The sequence below is a fragment of the Solea solea genome, chromosome 8 (genome assembly GCF_958295425.1).
Source record: "Solea solea chromosome 8, fSolSol10.1, whole genome shotgun sequence".
NCBI classification, from domain to species: domain Eukaryota; kingdom Metazoa; phylum Chordata; class Actinopteri; order Pleuronectiformes; family Soleidae; genus Solea; species Solea solea.
In genome coordinates, this window is record NC_081141.1 from 22,279,291 (window position 1) to 22,298,857 (window position 19,567).

The 19,567-nt window shown below is 45.7% G+C and overlaps 1 protein-coding gene across 1 annotated transcript in view; it reads right to left on the bottom strand.

Annotated features, from left to right (window-relative positions):
* Positions 1–912: 912 nt before the first annotated feature.
* Positions 913–19,567, bottom strand: part of setbp1 (SET binding protein 1) — a 42,383-nt gene continuing 23,728 nt past the window's right edge. The window contains exons 3-7 of the mRNA XM_058635327.1: positions 14,345–14,745; positions 12,015–14,123; positions 11,636–11,843; positions 10,484–11,546; positions 913–5,739 (exon numbers count right to left, since the gene is read on the bottom strand). Of these exons, the coding sequence (XP_058491310.1) occupies positions 5,234–5,739; positions 10,484–11,546; positions 11,636–11,843; positions 12,015–14,123; positions 14,345–14,745 (4,287 nt within the window). The 3' untranslated portion in view covers positions 913–5,233. The remainder of the gene's footprint in view (positions 5,740–10,483; positions 11,547–11,635; positions 11,844–12,014; positions 14,124–14,344; positions 14,746–19,567) is intronic.

Here is a 19,567-nt window from a genome sequence, read left to right on the forward strand (position 1 = left end):
CAATCCTGAAGAGGAATCCCTGTCTTTTAAACACACTGGATTGCCGTAGTCATTCACTGATCATCTGGCTGATTCAGTACCAGTAGTGGTCCTACACAGGATCACGTCACTCTACACACACACACACACACACACACACACACGTGAAGTCCCAAGCTGGCACTATATGAACTGCAGTGTTGAAGCACTGGGATGTATGATTTGTCCAGCACCATGTTGCCAACCTGCAACTGGAAATTGACAGATGTCGCCTGTAACAGGAACCTATCAATCACACTGGTGTCCACTCGCTGCTCTATTCTCCTCCTATTGTCATCAATCTATTTATACCAAGTACCACCAGAGAAAATATTGAGCTCTTGAAGTAACCCCATTATCACCAACGTTACAATACAGTGGTGTAAATAGGTCAGCTACAGACTTTTCACAGGAGGCAGATTTATTCCCAATAAGATCATTTGCTCTGATCCTCCTGTTCCTCACACAATATACTGCACACACTGGTGTAGTGACATTAGATTAAGATGGGGTGAGAGAGAATTATTATTATTTATAATTTGTATAATTTTCTACACATTCCTCAACTCCACTCCTATCACATACCCTGGTATAGACAGTAGCACAGTATTTCTGATTTCCCCCCCAAGTACCACGTACCACAGTTTGAGAACCATGGGTCTATTAAAAAAGACCTAAAACTATCAGTCAAGGTCATGAACTCATCGGTGAAACGTTTACTGTTGTTAAGTGAGGAGTAGAAGCTAATTTTATTATTATTTTGTCATACACCTCCATTCAAATAAAGAGTCGCCCCCTTGTGGGCTTTTAATATATTCTTACATTCTGATTAGCTTCACTCGCTTCACTGTTGCACAATTTCCACTCGGCATTAAGAAAACAAGAACCACCATCAACTGTCAATAAATTCATTTATTATTTCACACAATGGATAACATGAACAACTTCAACGGTAGTTCTTCTTAATAAGTGCTCAATGCTGCCAGCCAACAGAAGGGTAGCAAAAAAATGAGCTTTTCTCTCTGAGGAAAGAGAAATGGGGGGAAAAAAAATAAAATAAAAATGAACCTACAAGATCATGGAAGATAAACATGACCAAAAGCATGCCAGCGGACATGAATATACATATACGTTGCATGTATATATGTACTTAAGACATATATCTGTATGCCAGCAATTGCAAATACAAAATATATGTGTACATTTACACATACATACTGTGAAGGATATATGCATATGCATGCGCATCTAGTATTTACTCTATATGTCAAATATTTGCAGTTTTTAATATTCATACAATGTACAAAAATGCTTCATGAATTAAAAAATTCATTACAAAAAGAAACATATCAAACAATGTACAAGTCTGGTTTCAAATTCCATTGAAATTCAACTTTCGGCTTGTCTAAAATATTTATGCATACAATCAAATTGAGCATGCAAATAAAGGAAACCCACTCTAGAAAAAGGTTCAAATACACTATGTATACAAACTAAAATATGCCCACACTGTTAGAAGAGCTCACTTTGTGCTCTGAAGAAGTACATTTATTGGTTTTCTCGATGCTTCAGCTTTGAACAACATTATAGCTTAGAAGTGTAACATACGCTGTGACGATGACTGCATGTACATTTATGAGGCTCTGTTTCATGTGACCCCCTCCCCCACCTCACCTCACCCCATTTGTAGGACACTCATCACAGCATGCTACATAAGGAATGGGGGGTGTGGGGTGTGATCAAACTGTAGGTGCCTAACATCTCATCCTAGTTGCTGTGGGAACTGGTCTGGTTTAGGGTCAAACCACTGCGGCACTGCCCTTGATGCTGGCACCAAAGACAAGGTAAAAGATCAAGCAACAACAGCGACCATGAACCCTATTCACAGCCACACGTCCCCCCCTCTGCAGTCTCTGTGTAGAGTGAAAGCTCTGGATTGGGACAATACTTGTCAGTGTTAGAAGGCACCGGAGCATTGGCTGGTAGGAGTGACAGACAGGACAGGACAGGACAGGACAGACAAAACCTGGGGTCTTTAAACTCGTACAGCAGAGACCACTGACTGACCACAGTATGGAGGAGTAAGCTGCCAAGCGTTCCGTCTCGACACCTCATGGACCACAAGTCTAGACCTCGTCTTCAACCACGACAGACTGCAAGACCCGCTGAAAGTCATCCAGCAATGCAAGGTTAAGCACACTGACTTTAGGATGGGTTTATTTTTGGCCATATCCTCAGAGAACTACCCCCCTCTTACCCACACACACAAAAACCCTCCTGCTTACTCTTCATGTTACTGCACTATACCAACTAGCTCCAGGCAAAAACACTGCAAGTCAGCAGGGATTGCTATTTTTGGTCGATTGTACTTCAGTGTTTTTTTTATATATATATATATATGTATATATATGTATATATATCCAAAAGGTGTGGTAAGGCAAATGACTTCAGCTCTCTATGTAATTTTACAGACTGGATCGAAGACGTGCAGCAGAATTTGTCAAATCATTTTGTATGATCATTCCTCGGGTCTTGAGCAGTCGTGATGGAAAGAGGAGGTCTGGCGTGGTTTTTAGGAGACAGTCCCAGCATAGCCGAGCCAACTGGTATCCATGCAGGATGGACATACTAACACTATTTACAACAAACACTTCAATACTGTAGTTTTACATCTGGTTAAGGCTGTACTGCATAGAGTCGCAGTAACTATAGTCTTCGTGAAATGATAGTCACTTTCTGCACAAACTTATTACAAATTATTACTGGTATTATTCGTAGTTCTTGTTACGTGAGTTCATTTTATTCGGTAAATAAGGACCACTTATTTTGTCTTTGTGGAGAAAAAAAAAAAAAGGTAGTGGACTCGGAACAGAAATTCCTTTTAAGGTCATTGCCAGGCACAGCCTGATGCATAGCAAACAACAAAGTATGAGAATGTGGTTTCCATGACAACCTCATCTGTTCCTCCTCCCCCCAAGTACATAACCTGTTTATGAGTTGTATTTTTACACCAGGCAGAGTAAGTGATCTTTAATTATAAATCTGGGACAGTGCGTTCTGTCAATACCACTGGATAGTAACACATCTGACTCAGTGGGTGTTTGTGTTTTCTACAACTGCATGTAGACAGGTGTGTGATGTGTGTCTAAAACAGTAATGTCATACATGTCCAGCCCTTCTTTGTTCTGTTATGGTGATGAAAAGCAGCAGTGAGAAGGACAACACCATGTCCCCGTGATAGACTTGCGGAATATAGAAGCTGTGGGTTGGACACGGGCAGTGTCACCGTTGTGAAGACTCAGATGCACAATCATGAGTATAAATATATGGTAGAATTTCTGGGGCCGTCTTGATATTTCTCAGGTCGAATGCAAATTGGGTGCGAGAAGAAAGAAACATAAGGCACAAGTTGAACTGCTGCAACTGAGAATCCCACCCCACCGAAAATAAAATCTGAAATCAAATGTTTAAACAGAGAAACACTGATCCATTGCTTATATTCTGAAATACTTATTTGAGGAAAAACACACCAACCACTGCCCAAAGCCACAGATACTGTAGATAGAGTTTAACAAATGCTCACACATTGACACGAAGAAACAAAAAAAAAATCCAAGATGGCTACATTCTAGAGTGCACATAGGAATGCTTTACATTGGTGCCAACATGGTGTAGAGTTTGTCAAACTCCGATTTAGGTTCTTTTTAAATAACACATCTGTACACTGAATACTGAGACTTTGGTTTCTACACCTAAATACTAGATTCACTTTTCAAAAATATCTCCAAGCATATGGATTGAAAAAATCATGTTAAGTACAAAGACTGGGATTAGATTTTCAAAAATACTGACTGAGAGCCCACTGCTGAACTGTCCAATCATGATTCAGTCTGGGGGGCCTGGGTTCAACGCTTTTGGCTGCGCAGCCTGCATATACACATTGATTAAAATAATGCATGCTCACTGGAATGGATATCCACACCATCAAAGGCCAAAACATAAGGCTGGAACTAGCATGTAAGTGCTGCATTTGATTGATGCAAGTGTATATTTCTCTCTTTTTTTTTCTTTTTTTTTTCATAGTGCATTAAACCAAGTTTAAGGTTTACCAAAAACACACCTGATATTCCTCCTGTATGTAATGCCCCCTGGATATAAACAAAATAATGAGTGTATGAACGAATACATGTGGTTCTTTGTGTCTGAAAACAAACTTGTCTTGAGTCGCACCCACATCTGTTTTTGGTTATAAAACAATACACAACTTTCATTGTCTATGGTACAACAATTCTATTCAATATACTGTAGGTATGCCAGTACATGTCTAAGAGCTGGTTCTCCATTGTACAAGGCAGGCAACAGTGGACTTTGTTTTCTATGTACAGTCTGGGACAGTCTCATCCACCTTATTGCCTTATTATGTCACCGTCCTGCTCAGACAGGCCTGAGCAGGCGGGGGGTAAATGAACAAGACAAGGGGGTTTGTTGGGGGGAGCACAAGCAATGGCAGATGCAAAACATGATTGGGAGTGGATGAGGACAAAAGTAGATGGAGGTGAGCGGGCAGGCACCAGGGAGGAGGGCTAAAGACTCACGGTGAGTGTCAAGCGGGGGGAACGAGGCGAGGGAAGCTGGGAAGTACGAGCTACTTCTCAGATAGAGCAAGACGGGGAAGAAGGGACGGGTTCAGGTGGGAGCAGGGGCAGGTTATAGCGTAAGGTGGCTTAATTACTGCTGTATTACTCCATGTCCTTGACAAGCCTCCTCAGAAAGGCAAAAATAAACAGAGCTGCACAGTTTTATATTAACCATTCCCCTCCCCTTGCTGGTAAATATATGGCGAACGCCACAATTCAGATACAGTATCATTAAGTACCATACACATCACTGTATCAGATACATGGAGAATCACATAATGTCCTACACTATCATAAGTACCACACACTTTTATAGCATCAGATTGAGTATCAAATAGTACCATATAGTGCCATTGTAAATGAAGGTCCAACGAATCATTGAAAGGCTCATCTTCTGGTGGGTGTGGCGAACAGGCAGGAAGTGTTCCCTCCTCCTGTTCCTGCACTCACCCACTGTAAAATCCAAGAGAAGAAACAAGTCAAAGTGCACAGAGGAGTCCCACAATTAAGGTCACTGCATCTCGTAGGCTTGAACTGCAGCACTGGCTCCGGTCACAGAGCTGCTCTCTCCTGTAGGTCTACTGACTGGAGGGAGCCCATAGTTCGTCCCTGCTGTGGCCCCGGCCTCTGCGTTTCCCCCCTTTGGCCAGCGGAGCCACAGACCGCGCTTGATGCACCACTGTCTCAATTGTTGCTGAGATGGAATCGTGATTGGAGAACTCCAGAGGCTCGGGGGTCAAGTTTGGCCTGAGGCTCTGCCTACCTGGCAGGTCGTCACACCTCTCCAGGACAGGCATCCCCAGAGTCCTCACATCACCTCTCCTGCCTGCCAACATGTCCAAACTCCGACCATCGACCTGATCTTCCACCCTCCTGTTGGTCGGTTCCGATTCCTCCACGGGTTGTTTCCGGGGCCGTCCGGGCCGTCTTTTGACAATGTTATTTCCCGTTTTCGCCTGTCGCTGGAGGCGTTTGGCACGGAGGATTTTCTGCACATGCTCAAAGTTCAAAGAATGCATTCTCCTGACGTCCTTCTGGATCTGCTCCACCTCGCGACGTTTGTACCTCCGTTTACTGGGAACACCTGGGAGAAGACGGAGTGAGCATTAGTGTGGAGAAACGTCACAAGATAAATAAAAATAGCAGTGAAAGGCCTATTATAACGTTTAAAATAAGCAACCTTGGCAAAGCTAGGAATGTCGTGCCAATTTAGCTCATGGAGAGATCTTTCTTCTTCTTCAAGAGCTTCCTGCTAATTTTGACATATTCATGTAAGCCTTTCAAAGCCCAGCTGAGCCAGAAGAACAGATCTTATCCTGTAATTGTCTTCAAGAGAGCAGAGGGGAGAGGAGGAGATCCCATTCTGCTAGCAGGAAATCCACAGAAATGTCTCCTTTAACGATTTAATATGCCACTGCACAATAACAACCCCGTGCATCTGGAGCACAGGCTGCCAAAACGCCAAAACTCACATGCAGACACAAACACACACATATGCATACATTCACATGCACATTGCACAACACGCACAAATAATGAATTTGGCAGTTCAGACCGGCTGAGCAAAGGAAACTGGAGCCATATTGTTCCTTCACACTGGTGAACTGGGCAGTGTGCCCTTTCCATGCTGTTCTGTCCTTTCTGTTTCCCACTTTCCTCATCACTCTCGTTCTCTTTTCCCTTTCCCAACTCTTCATGGGAGGCAGTGTGCTGCTCTCTAATTTTCAATTAAACTAGGAACACTAAACCATTTAATTTCCCTCTCTTTTTCAGAAATCCCTTCCTGGTCTTGGTCCGTCTCTGTCATTGGTTTTGTTTCCCATCTCTGTGCCATTTCTTAGCACAGAGATGTGCTAAGAATCTACCCCCCCCCCCCCCCCCCACACACACACACACACACACCACCCCTCACCCCTCCTCTCTGTCTGGGCACTGGTCCCAGGGCTCAGACTGAGCCACAGCCAAAATGGAGGAAAAGCACAATCAGCCACCAGTCCCCAATCGGTGCGCATAAAACATGCTTGGTCTCTTTTTTCTTAATGCCTGGATCCCCTAACCATCTCCATTCTTCCTTTTTCTCCAGAATCCTACTGATGCAGTGTAGCAATTTTCAAACGCATCGAATTTGTTGAACTGAAAACAGCTTTGAGTATTCTACATAAAATGTGGTGGGCTGGAGGTCCATACACAGCTCTCCCCCCCCCAAGATTCTGTGACTGCACTGACTGACATTACATGGCTTCAGGTGCCACAAAATATTTGTGGTCAAGGCTTTCCAGTCCGATTGTTGGGACGTGGTTGTTTTGTCGAAGATGATAACATCAAAGAAAATCATAACCCTGGCAGTATTCCCCACTTCTGGTCCAATTCTCAATGACTGGTTACATCTCTTTGAGCGTTTCTTGTCTTCTTCATCACCTACCATGAACAAGCATAGTCTTTACACTTTCATCATGTGGCCAGCATGGTTCTTTTTCTTTTGGATTTTAAAGAAAAAGCAAAGGTTTGTGCACTAAAATGACCCACTGGGACGGAATGTGTGACTGAGTACATGGATCTGGAGAGTGGTGCGGACCCTCTGAATGGAACTGTAGATGTGCGAGTGGAAAAGTGTAATGACTCTCTGCAGACACAAAACATGGAAAGTATGAAAGGGTCAAACAGGAATGTTTTTTGGGGGGAAAAGTACACTTTTTAGAGCGAGGAGGTCCATGATGAGGTGTTTGCTATTGAGCAACAGAATATAAAGGGGAACAGGACCACGCTCCATTTCTAACTAAAAGGGAACACCTTACACTATTGTTGCTCAAGTATTCAGGGCAAACGGTCAAATTAGTCTAATGCAGAATGCACTAAGTAGCAGTAGTTTATGAGCTGAACAGAAGTGCACACGCGCAACACTCACACACACACACACACACTACACTACAAGTAGCGGAAATTTATGAGCTGCATACACGGAACATAAAACCGGTGACCTTCAGCACAGCAGTGTGAGGGGCTGAGCAGCACTGAGGACCCATTTCTCTGGGGAATAGGAAGTCACTACAACACACAGATACATGCTCACTTCTGCACTGCGGTGTCTGAGGCCAGGTATCCTGACAGGTTTGAAATGATCCTTCATATGTATTATTTGCTGGGAGTTTTCCCTCTGCATATGAATATCACACACACACCTGCATGAATAAATCACAACAGAGTAAGTTGTATTGAGGAATGATTTACAAAATAATTTGAATTTAGCTTCTTTGTCGGCTGGGTGTGAGTGGGTCTGTGCTAGGATGTGAATGTACATATGTAAGCTCGGGCATGCACGCACGCGTGTGTACGCGTGTCTGTGTTTTAATTGGGCTAAAGCTGTGATGTGAAGCAGTAAGTCATGCTAGAGGAGGGGCAGAGGGAACGGGGAAAAAGAGGGGGTAATGGGGAAAATGAGGGGGAGGGGAGTCGGGGGGAGAAAGCAGAAAGAGAAATGGAAGAAGGGGAAAAAGATAGTGGGGGAAGGGGAGGAAGAGGCGGGGGGGACAGGAGGAAGCATGCATACGGATGTGGGGATTGTGGGAGAGAGTGGAAGGAGGAAAGCAAGGGCAAAAACTGCAGAGGCAGCACATGGGGAAAGGGAAGGACACTGAAGGTAGAAGAGGTACAACAACACTGGAGGGATAGTGTGGAAGGCAGGGTGTGAGTACGGTTGCGGTGTAGGGGTGGTGGGGGGGTGAGCGTGGGGATATGAGTCATCCCTCCTGGATCCCCTGGGGTTGTAGCGGGGGGGGGGGTGTGAATTCTAACTGAGCCCCTGGCTTCTCCTCCTCGCCACTGGACTAGGCCCCAGTCATTAAACCCCTGGCTGCCAGCCAACTCTTTTAACACAGGCAAGGGCCTTTTATGGCATGTCTGTAGAAAATAAATCACACTGTGTGAATAATATATCTCTGGCAAAGGCATAGGCAGGAGAGGAGGAAGAGAGGGAGGGGGGGAGAGATTGGTGAATTATAGTTGTCTCCATCCATGCATTACGTTCTCTCTATCCCCAGCCAGATGTGCTCAAAGACAGCGGAATACAAAATGTACCAAAATACACAGTTTTGGTGGAGAGACTCTAGGTTAACCCTACCTCAATGTCCACTTTTAAGCTAAGTAATGTTGTCAATAACACATTTATATAATTAAGTATTAGCAGTTCAGCAGGTGATGATTATACACCTGACTTGTAACACAAGGTTCTTTTGTATCCAAACAATATGATGGTTTAGAGGTTGGTCTTATTTTAGATTATTTTCTCCATCAATTGAGTTCTTGTTTAGTCCATAAAATGTAAAATGAAAATTTTGATAAAATGTTGATCAGTGTTTTCCAAACCTGGAAATGATGATTGTTTTGTCCACAAACCAAAATGTATCCGTTTTAATGATTTCTTGCTTTCATATGGAGCAAAGAAACAACATAAATATTCACATTTCAGAAGCTTAAAAAAACTGAAAACTTGTTTTAATAAACACTCTGATGAATTAATTATCAAAAAAGTTGACGATTAATTTAGTAATCGATTAATGATTGATTAATCGAATAATTATTGTAGACCTAGTTAACATGCCACAATAAGCATGAGAAAGTTGATAACACTCATCGGCTGATAACGCTCGACACTGCAATGGAACCTGCATTACTCTCCCTAGCTTTCATGTGCGTAGGGTCTTTAAATAGTTGTTTATTAATCATCAGAAGAAATCCCATTATGCACATTTTTCAGCAAAAGTGGCCTTGAAAGGAGCAAATAAAGCCATTTACTCTTAATTTGTGCTGGGCTCGCTATTAGCCAGTATCAACAATGCTTGTGGAGCCCCCATGCAGAGCAGTGATGTGCTGCACCACATGAGAGGCGGAGGCAGCACAGCTACCTGGCACTATCGCAGTGAGGGTACAACAATGCCAGTAGGTTGTAAAATGTCCTATCTAGGCTGATTAATCGTTCTCATTGACATTTAATTTGGTGCAGCGTGCACTGACCACAGTTAGGACAAAATGAATATCCAGATTTCCACCACATCATAGAATCTGGGGTTTGCAAGCAGCAATCCTTATCTGAGCTACATATAATCTGACAAAATGTCAGAGACAAAAATGAAGCTGTGCCTTTGCACAAAGAACAATGTTCAGTAACGTTGAAGTCTTTACAAGTTTCCCTTTTGTACCACATTCCTGTTCCTGTTTTCTCATTGTTTTACAACATAATCTACTTTGCCTTTTGGGTCTGTAATAAGGTCAAGTTCTGTTAGCGTTAGCTGACCACTTCCTACTTATAGTATAGTTAATACAATTATCTTTCCACAGGTGTTTAGAATTAGAATTAGTTATTTCTGCACACACACCAATTAGTGATAGTGAATTTGACCTCTGCATTTAACCCATCCTTTTTTTACACTCCAGAAGTGAACACACATGAGGGAAGCAATGGGCGATTGGGAGCCTTGCTCAGGAGCCCCCCAGCCCTTGTCCCATTCTACGATTTGAACGGGCAACCCTCTGGTTACAAGCACAATTCCCCTTCCTCTTGGCCATGAACTGCCCGTTTTGGCATTTGCTGTTTGGTAGCTACAGAAAATCGTGTTTCTATTAATACAAGAAAGCAACAGGTGCTTATTGAAGTGTGGGCTAACCTCAAACCTATGACACATCATCAAAGTAGCAAAGTTGCTGCTGTCAAAAGGGAAATCCATTCATGCTGTCACGGTGTCTGATCACGACTAAAGGGCAATGCACTCCTTTGTAAATACATAACAGCATTTACAAGCCAAACAGGTAATCCTAATGTAAGAGGTTCTTACCAGTGAGGGAGGGACTGGAGCACTGGTTCATCTGTCCTTGCTCCTGCCTGGCTGTTTGGAATGACATTAAGCCCTGATCTCCAAACACAGCCAGTCTCGTCTTCCTGCTCCTTCCACCACACTCGTCCTCCCGTGACCCCAAAAAGAGATCCTGAGCCGACTCTGATCGCTGTGACTGGCTACTGTAGCTACTCATGAAGCTGCTTATAGGCTGTCCAGTCTGACGGGAGTGTAAGTGGCTGTCAGCAAGCGAGTGTGTAGACAGCTGGTCTGACTCAAACATCCCCAAGCTGGATCCCAGGCTTGAGCCTCGACCGATGCCCCTCTGCTTCTCCAGATGCTTTGAGCCCTGACTGGACAAGTCTCTCCTATCATTCAGCATGTTGAGACGCGCAGTGGTCTTAGCTCCACTGAAGAGCCCACCCAACTCCTGCCGGTCTCGCGGTGAAAGGAGGGGTTCATCTTTGTGCTTATGTTTGTGCTTGTGCTTCCTCTTATGGAGGCGAACCCCTGTGAGGCCACCTGTGCTGCCATTGCCCAGGGAGCCGAGACCCTCTCCTCTTACAGACGACCCCTGGAGTGGGCCACTGGAGCTGCGAAGCTTGGTCCCAGCCTGAAGCTTGGAGTGTCCACTGGAGTGGAAAGCCTTTGGAGGGGGGACAGCAGGTCTCATGAAGGGAGATGGAGGTGCAGGTCCTAGAGAGTGGTGGGGCAGGTAGAACGAGGGAGCAGGGGGAAAGTAGCCCAGACTCAGAGGAGGTGCATAAGGCATCGCATACGGTGCTGCATAGAAATTTCCCCCTGCCAGCGGATAACTATATCCTTGAACAAAAGGCAGCTTCGATGTGATTGGCTCGCTGGCTTTGGCTGGACGACCACGTCGCCTCTTCGCCTTCAGATCGGCACTCCTGCGGAGGTATGAGCTGGAGTCACAGGAGTAGGAATCATAGGTAACTGGGTAATAATGATGGAAGTTGAGGCGAAAGATGGAGGGATATGGGTGCTGTGGGAAGCAGGCGTATCGTCTGTGAGACACTCGCAGCTGCTGGAGCTTTACCACAACCTAGAGGGAGGTTGAAGAGAGGACAAATGTAAGCACATAAATCCCTTGTGAATAAACATTACACATAATGTTTTGTTGGGGTCTCTAACCTCTTCCAGTTCAGAGAGAAAGTGGAGATGATCCCGGCTCTGCAGGCACTTCCTCTTTCGCCGATGATGCTTTTGCTTTTTTTCCTGCTGTGACAGAAAGTTGTCAACTGCAGTTACTTGTCGTTCACAGCGTGTTCTGCTGCCCCTGTTGGATGCTTCCAGAGCTGCGGCCTCCGCAGCCTCAAACCCACACAGATCAAATGAGTACCTGTATGAACACAGTATAAAAGATATAATCTTATTAAAACAGTAGTGTTTACGTTTTATATATACAACAAACAAACAAACAAATGTCTGTTTGAAGAACACTAAACGGAGCAGCTTTAAATCTAAAACCGTCTAGAAAAATGTAGAAAAGTGTTGTGGAAGTTTACTGCACCTGCGTCGAGAGGCGGGACCCTTCTCAGTTTGGTCTGAGGTGCTGTTGTTGTCTGTTCCAATCCCGCTGTCGCTGGGAATAGTTTCCTCACTGTGAGACTCGCTGATGGGTGACAGAGTCACCTCCTTCACTGACGCCACCTCTGACAGGTGTGAGGGTGAATTTGCGAGGAGGCGTGGAGGAGACAGCTTCCATCCTCCAGAGAGAAAGCCCCTGCTCAGTGGCTTTGAGGGTAGGGCTGAAATGGGCTGCAGACTGGGCATAGTGGTATCAGAGTGGCTGGCTCTTATGGATGGAGTGCTGGAGCTGGGAGACAAGGTGTTGGAAGGCACTGTGGGACTCTCATATAGACTGGCTGTGGAAACTAACAGGGAGGGCTTGTCTCTTGTGGTTTTGTTCAGGTTGCAGCTTTGAGTTTCTGCTCTGGGTTTTCTCCCTCGCTTCTTACCAATGTAGATGGTTCCTCTCTTACTGACATTTATCTGTTTTCCCAGCCGCGCCTCAATGGTGGATGCCATGGCACTCATTGCTGAGGTGACAGGGGCAGAGGCTGACTTCAGAGGCAGACTGCCATTCTGACTGGAACCGGAGAGGATCTCATTCAGGATGCTCTGCATTTTCCCAAGCTTCATCTTATTCACTGGCCTGGAATGCCCTCGACCGCGCTTTAGTTTCAGACTGTTAGAATTGGCACTGATGGTCGTGGATGTCATTTGCACTAATGTGTTTAGCGTATGTGTCTTCTTCCTGCTGTTTAGCCCTGCTGATATATCCTGTGCTAGTGGGCTTGGTGGAGATGTAGAGGTGCCCTCATGGATGGTTTCCACTGTTAGGAGTGGCTGCTTCTTGGGACGGCCTCGTTTCCTCTTAATGGGCGTGTGGACGGTCAGGCTGTCACTGTTGGTGTAAAGGGGACTTGAAGGGGTGATGGGAAAAGCTGAAGGTGGGTCTGTAAGGGTTGACGGGCTACCTCGGATGTCTCTCTGGGGTGATGTGAGGCTGGCATGGCTTTTAGCTTTCAGGTAGGACCACCTGTCCTTTGCCTTGGTTGGTCTGGAACTGGCTATGGAGCTGGTGCTGTGGCTGGGGTTAGGACTCAAGGCCATCCTGGGTCTAGGGCTAGGACTAGGGCTAATGTTAATTCTGGATTTAGGACTAGGGCTTGGACTGATAGTAATTCTGGATTTTGGACTGGGGCTCGGACTGATGTTAATTCTGGATTTAGGACTAGGGCTAGGACTGATGTTTACTCTAGATATAGGACTGGGGCTAGGACTGATGTTAAATCTGGGTTTAGGACTGGGGCTAGGACTGATGTTAACTCTGGATTTGGGACTGGGACTAGGACTGATGCTACTCCTGGGGCTGGGGCTGGGATTTGGGCTCGGGAGTCTGGGATTTGCCGATTTGTTGATTAGACTGTGAATAGATTCTCTGTGTTTAAGGATGTCTGTGCTGATTTTAGGGCGACCCACTGGGTTCTTTTTCATTCTGTTTGTACTCAAAGCTGACTCTGAGTCGGTCCTGCTTGTTACTGTGTCTCCTCTTTCAGCCCTGTCCGTCCTCTCTCCCTTTTCTCTTTTATCACCTTTATCTGCTCTCTCTGCTTTTTCCATCCTCTCTCCATTGACATCAGCTTCTCTTGTGGGACGAGAATCATTTCTGTGAGTCTCCATCTTATGTGCTACTTTGGGTTCAGGCGGCCCAGACTGGTGTTTTTCTGTAGTGTCCGAATCCTGCCGTTGCTGTGATTGCTCCTGAACGGAAAATGACTCGTCAAAAGAAGGCCTCCTCCGCCTCTTTCGTCCTTTCCCCTCCTCTGTAAGCATGAGCATCCCCCTGCTCTCTTCATCTCCTTTCCTCCCAGCAATTGCTCGCTCCCTATCCTCTTTTCTCCTTTCCTCTCTTTCTTCATGGACCCGTTCGGTGGCCTCCTCTTGCCTGTACTTCTCTGAATGAGTTGGGCTCTCCGATCCTTTCTCTGTCTGCTTTCCCCACGGTGAATCAGCACTGTGTGGGTTACAGAGCATCCTCTGGGAGTCTTTCCTGCCATACTTCCTCTTGATGTTCCCAAAGAGCTGTTCGCTAACTTCTTGCAAACCCCTCCCCCTGGAGAGATGTATACAGATGGAAACATTAGAATGGGTGGCTTTGTATTTCAAAGAAACCAAAGCCAGTATGAGTAGTTGCTATTTTAGTGTGTCCAAATAAATCATTGTCAGATAACTGTGATAAGCTGTTATGCCATATTAAAATACAGTACTATGCATTCATATATACGACAATATTTTGCAATTATTACAGTAGTTTTGGTCTACTGGTTTTCTTACCTGCTGAGAGAGGTCAGGTTGAGAATACTGGCATCAGTAACCACTGGCAACTGCAGGTCTGGAGTCAGGGATCTCTGTGGTGAGGGGCTATGTGTTGCTGTATGTGAGAAAGGTTGACTGGGATCAAGCAAATTGCTCCGACTGGCTCCTGACTGTTCTCTGGCTAGATCACGATCTTCTGAATTTGCTGGGGATGCAGAAGGTGCCGTGGATGTGAGCCAGTGTGTATTGATTTGGTGTTGGTGCTGGAACTGTTGCGCAAGGGCGTGCTGTGTGTGTGAGATGGCGTGTGCAGGATGGAGGGAGCCGCGGAGCTGGTGTTTTTGTGGAGTGTGATCTCCCAGTAGTTGCAGCAGGCCTCCTTCTCTCTGCTCAGGCATCCTGAACTGGCGCTCGTATGTCTAGAGACAAGAGAGAGAGAGAGAAAAAAGAAAGAGAAGAACTGATTACTACACACACGCTACAATCACAAGACAAGCTTTATATAGCAGCAAGGATTGAGAGATGGATGATATGAAAGTGGTCATAAAACTATGACTACTCCATTTCCTGTCTGCACTGCGTCCTCACTCAGCCTATCTTCACAGATAATATTGTACATGTGCAGAATTACAGCCAGATCTGCATCCAGCTCCCTTTTTGCAGACCCGTATTAAACTGGTGATTTGTTGTTGCTCTGATTTGACGCTCTTGTCCTTTCACGACAGGAGTGGAGCTTTTTAATGCATCTGGTGTGCATGAGCATACAGTGTGCAACAAAAAAAAGGGCTTGTTTACAGAGCAATTAAATTCCTGTGGCAAGGATGTTGCATGCTGTGAGAGGTGGGGGGATGGAGTAGGGGTGTACAACTGCACAGTATTTAACACCGTAGTCAAGCTCGGCTGAATACACCTAACACTGTCATACTATATAAAATATACCACATTTGTCCAATCAAGGGATCACAGTTATGAAGTCAAACTTAACCCCTGAATCCACGGTGTACATTGACTCAGTAAAAGTGAAAATGCGCAAGCATGACGTTCTGTTCCTTTTCTTACAACACAACCCTGCTTAATGCATCACTGCTGCTTTAACACGGTACTTCTGGAAGATGAGAAATAGACCAGCGGATGGCCTTTGTGGTTTAGCCTGTTATTAACAGACTCAGTATGACGCAACAAGACACTGTTCTGCTGCGCTGCAGGGAGATGTAACCTAACCACAGGCTTGCCTATCAGCATGTACACACAGGAATGCGAGCGCACACTCTCATGCGTGCATCTACGATATGCACGCATTTCAGAATCATTCCAAAAAATATCCCGCCTTCGCTCATAACAGCACGAAATGCAAATCTACGCCACAGTGAGTCAATCAATTTTTATTCAGGATGTTTTGCCAGATAATAAGCAGTCTGTCAGTGCAGATATACATACACAGTAACATGCACACATTAATGCAATGTACTCCTATTTTTAGCAACCAACACTGTCTACCCTGCTATTATCCTCTTCTACCTTCACTTTATCCATTTTTCAATCTGCTCTCTCCCTCTCTTTCACTACCAAACCCTTTCCCCTCCTCTCTTTCTTCCTTCTGTCCCATCAGTAGCCAGCAGCAGTGATGCTCATTTTGTACTTCCACACTGACCGCAGAAGCCATTTTTCATCCTGACGCAAGCTGCCCACACTCGCAAGCACAAAAACACACACACACGAATGCTGAGTAACACAACCAACACAGCACGTGGACGAAAAACATGCACATGCAGACAAACGCAGAGGAGTGGCGTTGGTTAACAATACCAGAAAATGCATGTGCTTTTACACACGCACGCACGCACACACAGTCTCATTTATCTCCCGCAACACACTGTCATATGCCATCCTTTCAGCTCGGAGATGTGTGTGTGTGTGTGTGTGTCTAAGTGTGTCTGCACACGCAATGACACTGGAGAGGAGATGATGTGAGTCCACAGAGGGATAAGGTGACAGAAACCTGATACACACGTGCTTTCTCATTTAACCTGTCCTAGAATACCTGCTGTTTCAGGTTAAGGGAGGGCAACAGGAAAAAGACAGACGGACGAGCACACACACATGTAAAAATGTATCCTTGCCTCTCGCCTCAAAGCAACCGTGAAGCGATAATACAGAGAGGACACATAAAGAAGTAAATGTAAAAGGAGAGAGAAAAAGCAGATAGGGAGCTCACCACTCCCTCCTTTCCCAGTTGAGGTTGGGTTATTGGCACCAGTTCAGCTTTTGTTCTTAGTTTCCTCCATTCTACCACCATCTCCTCTCCCCTCCTTTATGCCTCTAACATTCCAGGGAAAATGCACTCGCTGTCTGATCCTCGCACAAACAAACCAGCGACAATAACACTACAGAACCAGTAAACGGAGGAAAAATGGAAGTGCTGTTGCGGTTTTTAAGCAGATCAACCTTGTTCTCATACAACAACTTTTTTCAAATAGTACAATAATTGCTTAGCATTTTGATATAAACTGGGCAATTATTTCTTGTTTTTTTTTGTATATCCCTGTTCCCCTCGCTGTATTCAAGGTCCTTTTCTTCTAAATATGTTCTCTGTAATGCACCCCCTCCTAAGTCTCTGCTCCGCTGCGTCACAGACACAGGACAATATTTCTGCTGCACTCCTCCCGTTTTAAGTTCACTGGCCTATTCTTGACATGAGTTGTCCCTGAATGTAGACTATAGTACAACAGACTGTCATTATTCCTGTGCTACTGCTGCCCTGCAGCAGGGGGCAGTGGTCAGGGGGATCGGCACAATCACAGACTCTGACCCAGGAGCCACCCACAAGCACACAAGAGCTGTTATCTACTCTGTCCTCCTTCTCCATGTCTCCTCAGATCAAATATAGATAAGGAGAAAGGCCCGGCATAATACAGAACCAACGCATGTGCAGCTCTCAACCCATTCTCCCTCCCTTGAGGCTGTTGGGGCTGCGTTCAGAGGTTAAGGGTCAAGCTCCACATCTAGGTCAACAACCAGCTCTAGGATGTTTTCCTCTGGGCCTCCACTGTACCAACAAGGTCTCAGTCAGTTACACAAGCGCTCTTCAGCACCTGAATTCAGGCAAATATCGAGCCGTGCATTCTTTCCACTGGTGATGTAACTCTCTGATAAGGTCAGAGTGCAGCGAAGGAGGTCATGGGTAATATGTGACTAGGTGCCGCAATCACCAACTAAAAAGGCACTTGGCAAATGACTCGGCACATATTTACGGACAAATACGCCTGTGATTGTGACATTCGCACTCAGTGGGGCGGGGGTTAAATCTAAATTTGGACGTGGAAGCTTTTCCCTCTTTGATCCTGCAGTGTGATGGGGAGGTATGTGGTGGCTTTTCCTTTTTCCACTGTTGGATAAACTGGAGTGGAGCTTCTCCCTCACACCCACATAAACATGCACAGAGCGCCGTGGCTGCACCATTATAGAGAGAGAGAGCGAGAGAGAGAGAGAGAGAGAACACCCTAAACAGGCACACCCAAATCTCACAACCCCAACACACACACACACACATGAACACCGGCAAACATACACACAAGAAACTCCATGCACGCACACACAGACACACACACAAACATGCTGCCCTTCAAATAGTTTTTCGCAGCCTTTTATTTGGCTGCACGCCCGGTGGTTAGAGTGTTTCATTTTTCCCTGTGTATGGAACTGGGCAGCTGTCCAGACAGACACACAAAGAGAGAGAGAGAGAGAGAGAGAGATGGAGGGAGAGAGGGGGGGGGGGGTGTTACTGAAAGAATGAGAGCGGCAGAGAGGGGAGGGAAGAATTGGACCGGCAGAAAAACAAGAAGAGAGGTGCCTAGACCCGTTTGCAACAAGTTCCCGAAATGTTATGATTGATTGATATGATCCTCACACGCTCGCTCTCCTTGGCTTTGACACCGTCTCCTTCTGCCCCTGTGGCCTTGTGTACAAACCCCAACACCCCCTCCATCTCATCCATCTCTCTCCTCTCTCCTTTCTCCTTCTTTTCTCTTTTCTGAAGCTGACCATTCTCCCCCTGTGGGAACTACCACCACCAACCCGTCTTTCCCTCCCCCTGCCCGCTTCTCTCCAGCCCCATTCAGAGCGCTGCTTCTTCTCTGTGATCGGTGTTTCTGACAGCTCCACACACACACACACACACACACACACACACACACACACAGTTCCTCTGCAAACAAACACCATGAATACTAACATGGCTTTGTGTCCACTGCACTTAAAGGGAGAGAGAGAGAGAGAGAGAGGGAGGGAGGGAGGGGGGGTGCAGAGAAAAGGAGGGAATAGCGGTAGGGGAGAAATGAGGAGCTGTGGCACTGTGTTGATCTTGCAGCCACTCACACAGCACACATCCCCCCCCACACACACACACACACTCACCCAACCCCCCGCCCCCCCACATCCCTGTTTCTCGTTCTCCCGTTCTTCCCACCAGTTCTCTCGGGAATAAAGACTTCCATTCATGCGCCTGAGGAGACCCACAGCAGGGGAGAGAAAAGGGGGAGGAGAGAGGGGAGGGAAAAGGAGGAGGGGGGTGGTGGTGTCAAGGTGGGACAGTTTGTGGATCAGGGGGATCAAGCCCGCTGCTTAAAACAGTGTGTGTGCGTCTGTTCTCACTCAGCCGGTGCGTTACTATCTCAGATCTGTTGGCATCTGTGCCAGGCAGCCATCGCATCTTCTGGGAAAGCTGGGTGGGAAAGTTTGGAAATTGGGCTCTATTCAAACTTCCAACTCTTGGACCTAATGCTGCAATTCAAAAAACAATGTGTTCAGCCTACAGCCACAGTTTAGCCCGGGCCAAAAACTGGCTTCTTTTTTCTTTTTCTTTTTTTCTCCACGGCATATTCTTCTGTTATGTTCCCTTCCTGCTGAGTCTCATCAAGAGTTTGATCTACTGTGCGTTTGTCCTTTAGCTAACTGTACAACAGAGGCCAGATTTAATGCACACCAGTAGGTCTCAAAAACAAAATGTTCCCTCCTACGTCTACAGCAATAATCCTTCAGATTGAAGTGCCCCTAAAGATAGCAGCGAAACGCCAGGCTCCGACTGTCGCACTGCTTTCAGCCACACTCAAATGTAGATGTCTCAATATGAACAAAAGCCTTTGATTGGCTGAGATAAGCATGTCATTACGGCGCAACTAGAGGTTTTCACCCGCTCGGTAATGACAGACATATTTACATGCCACACAAAGTATACATCTAATC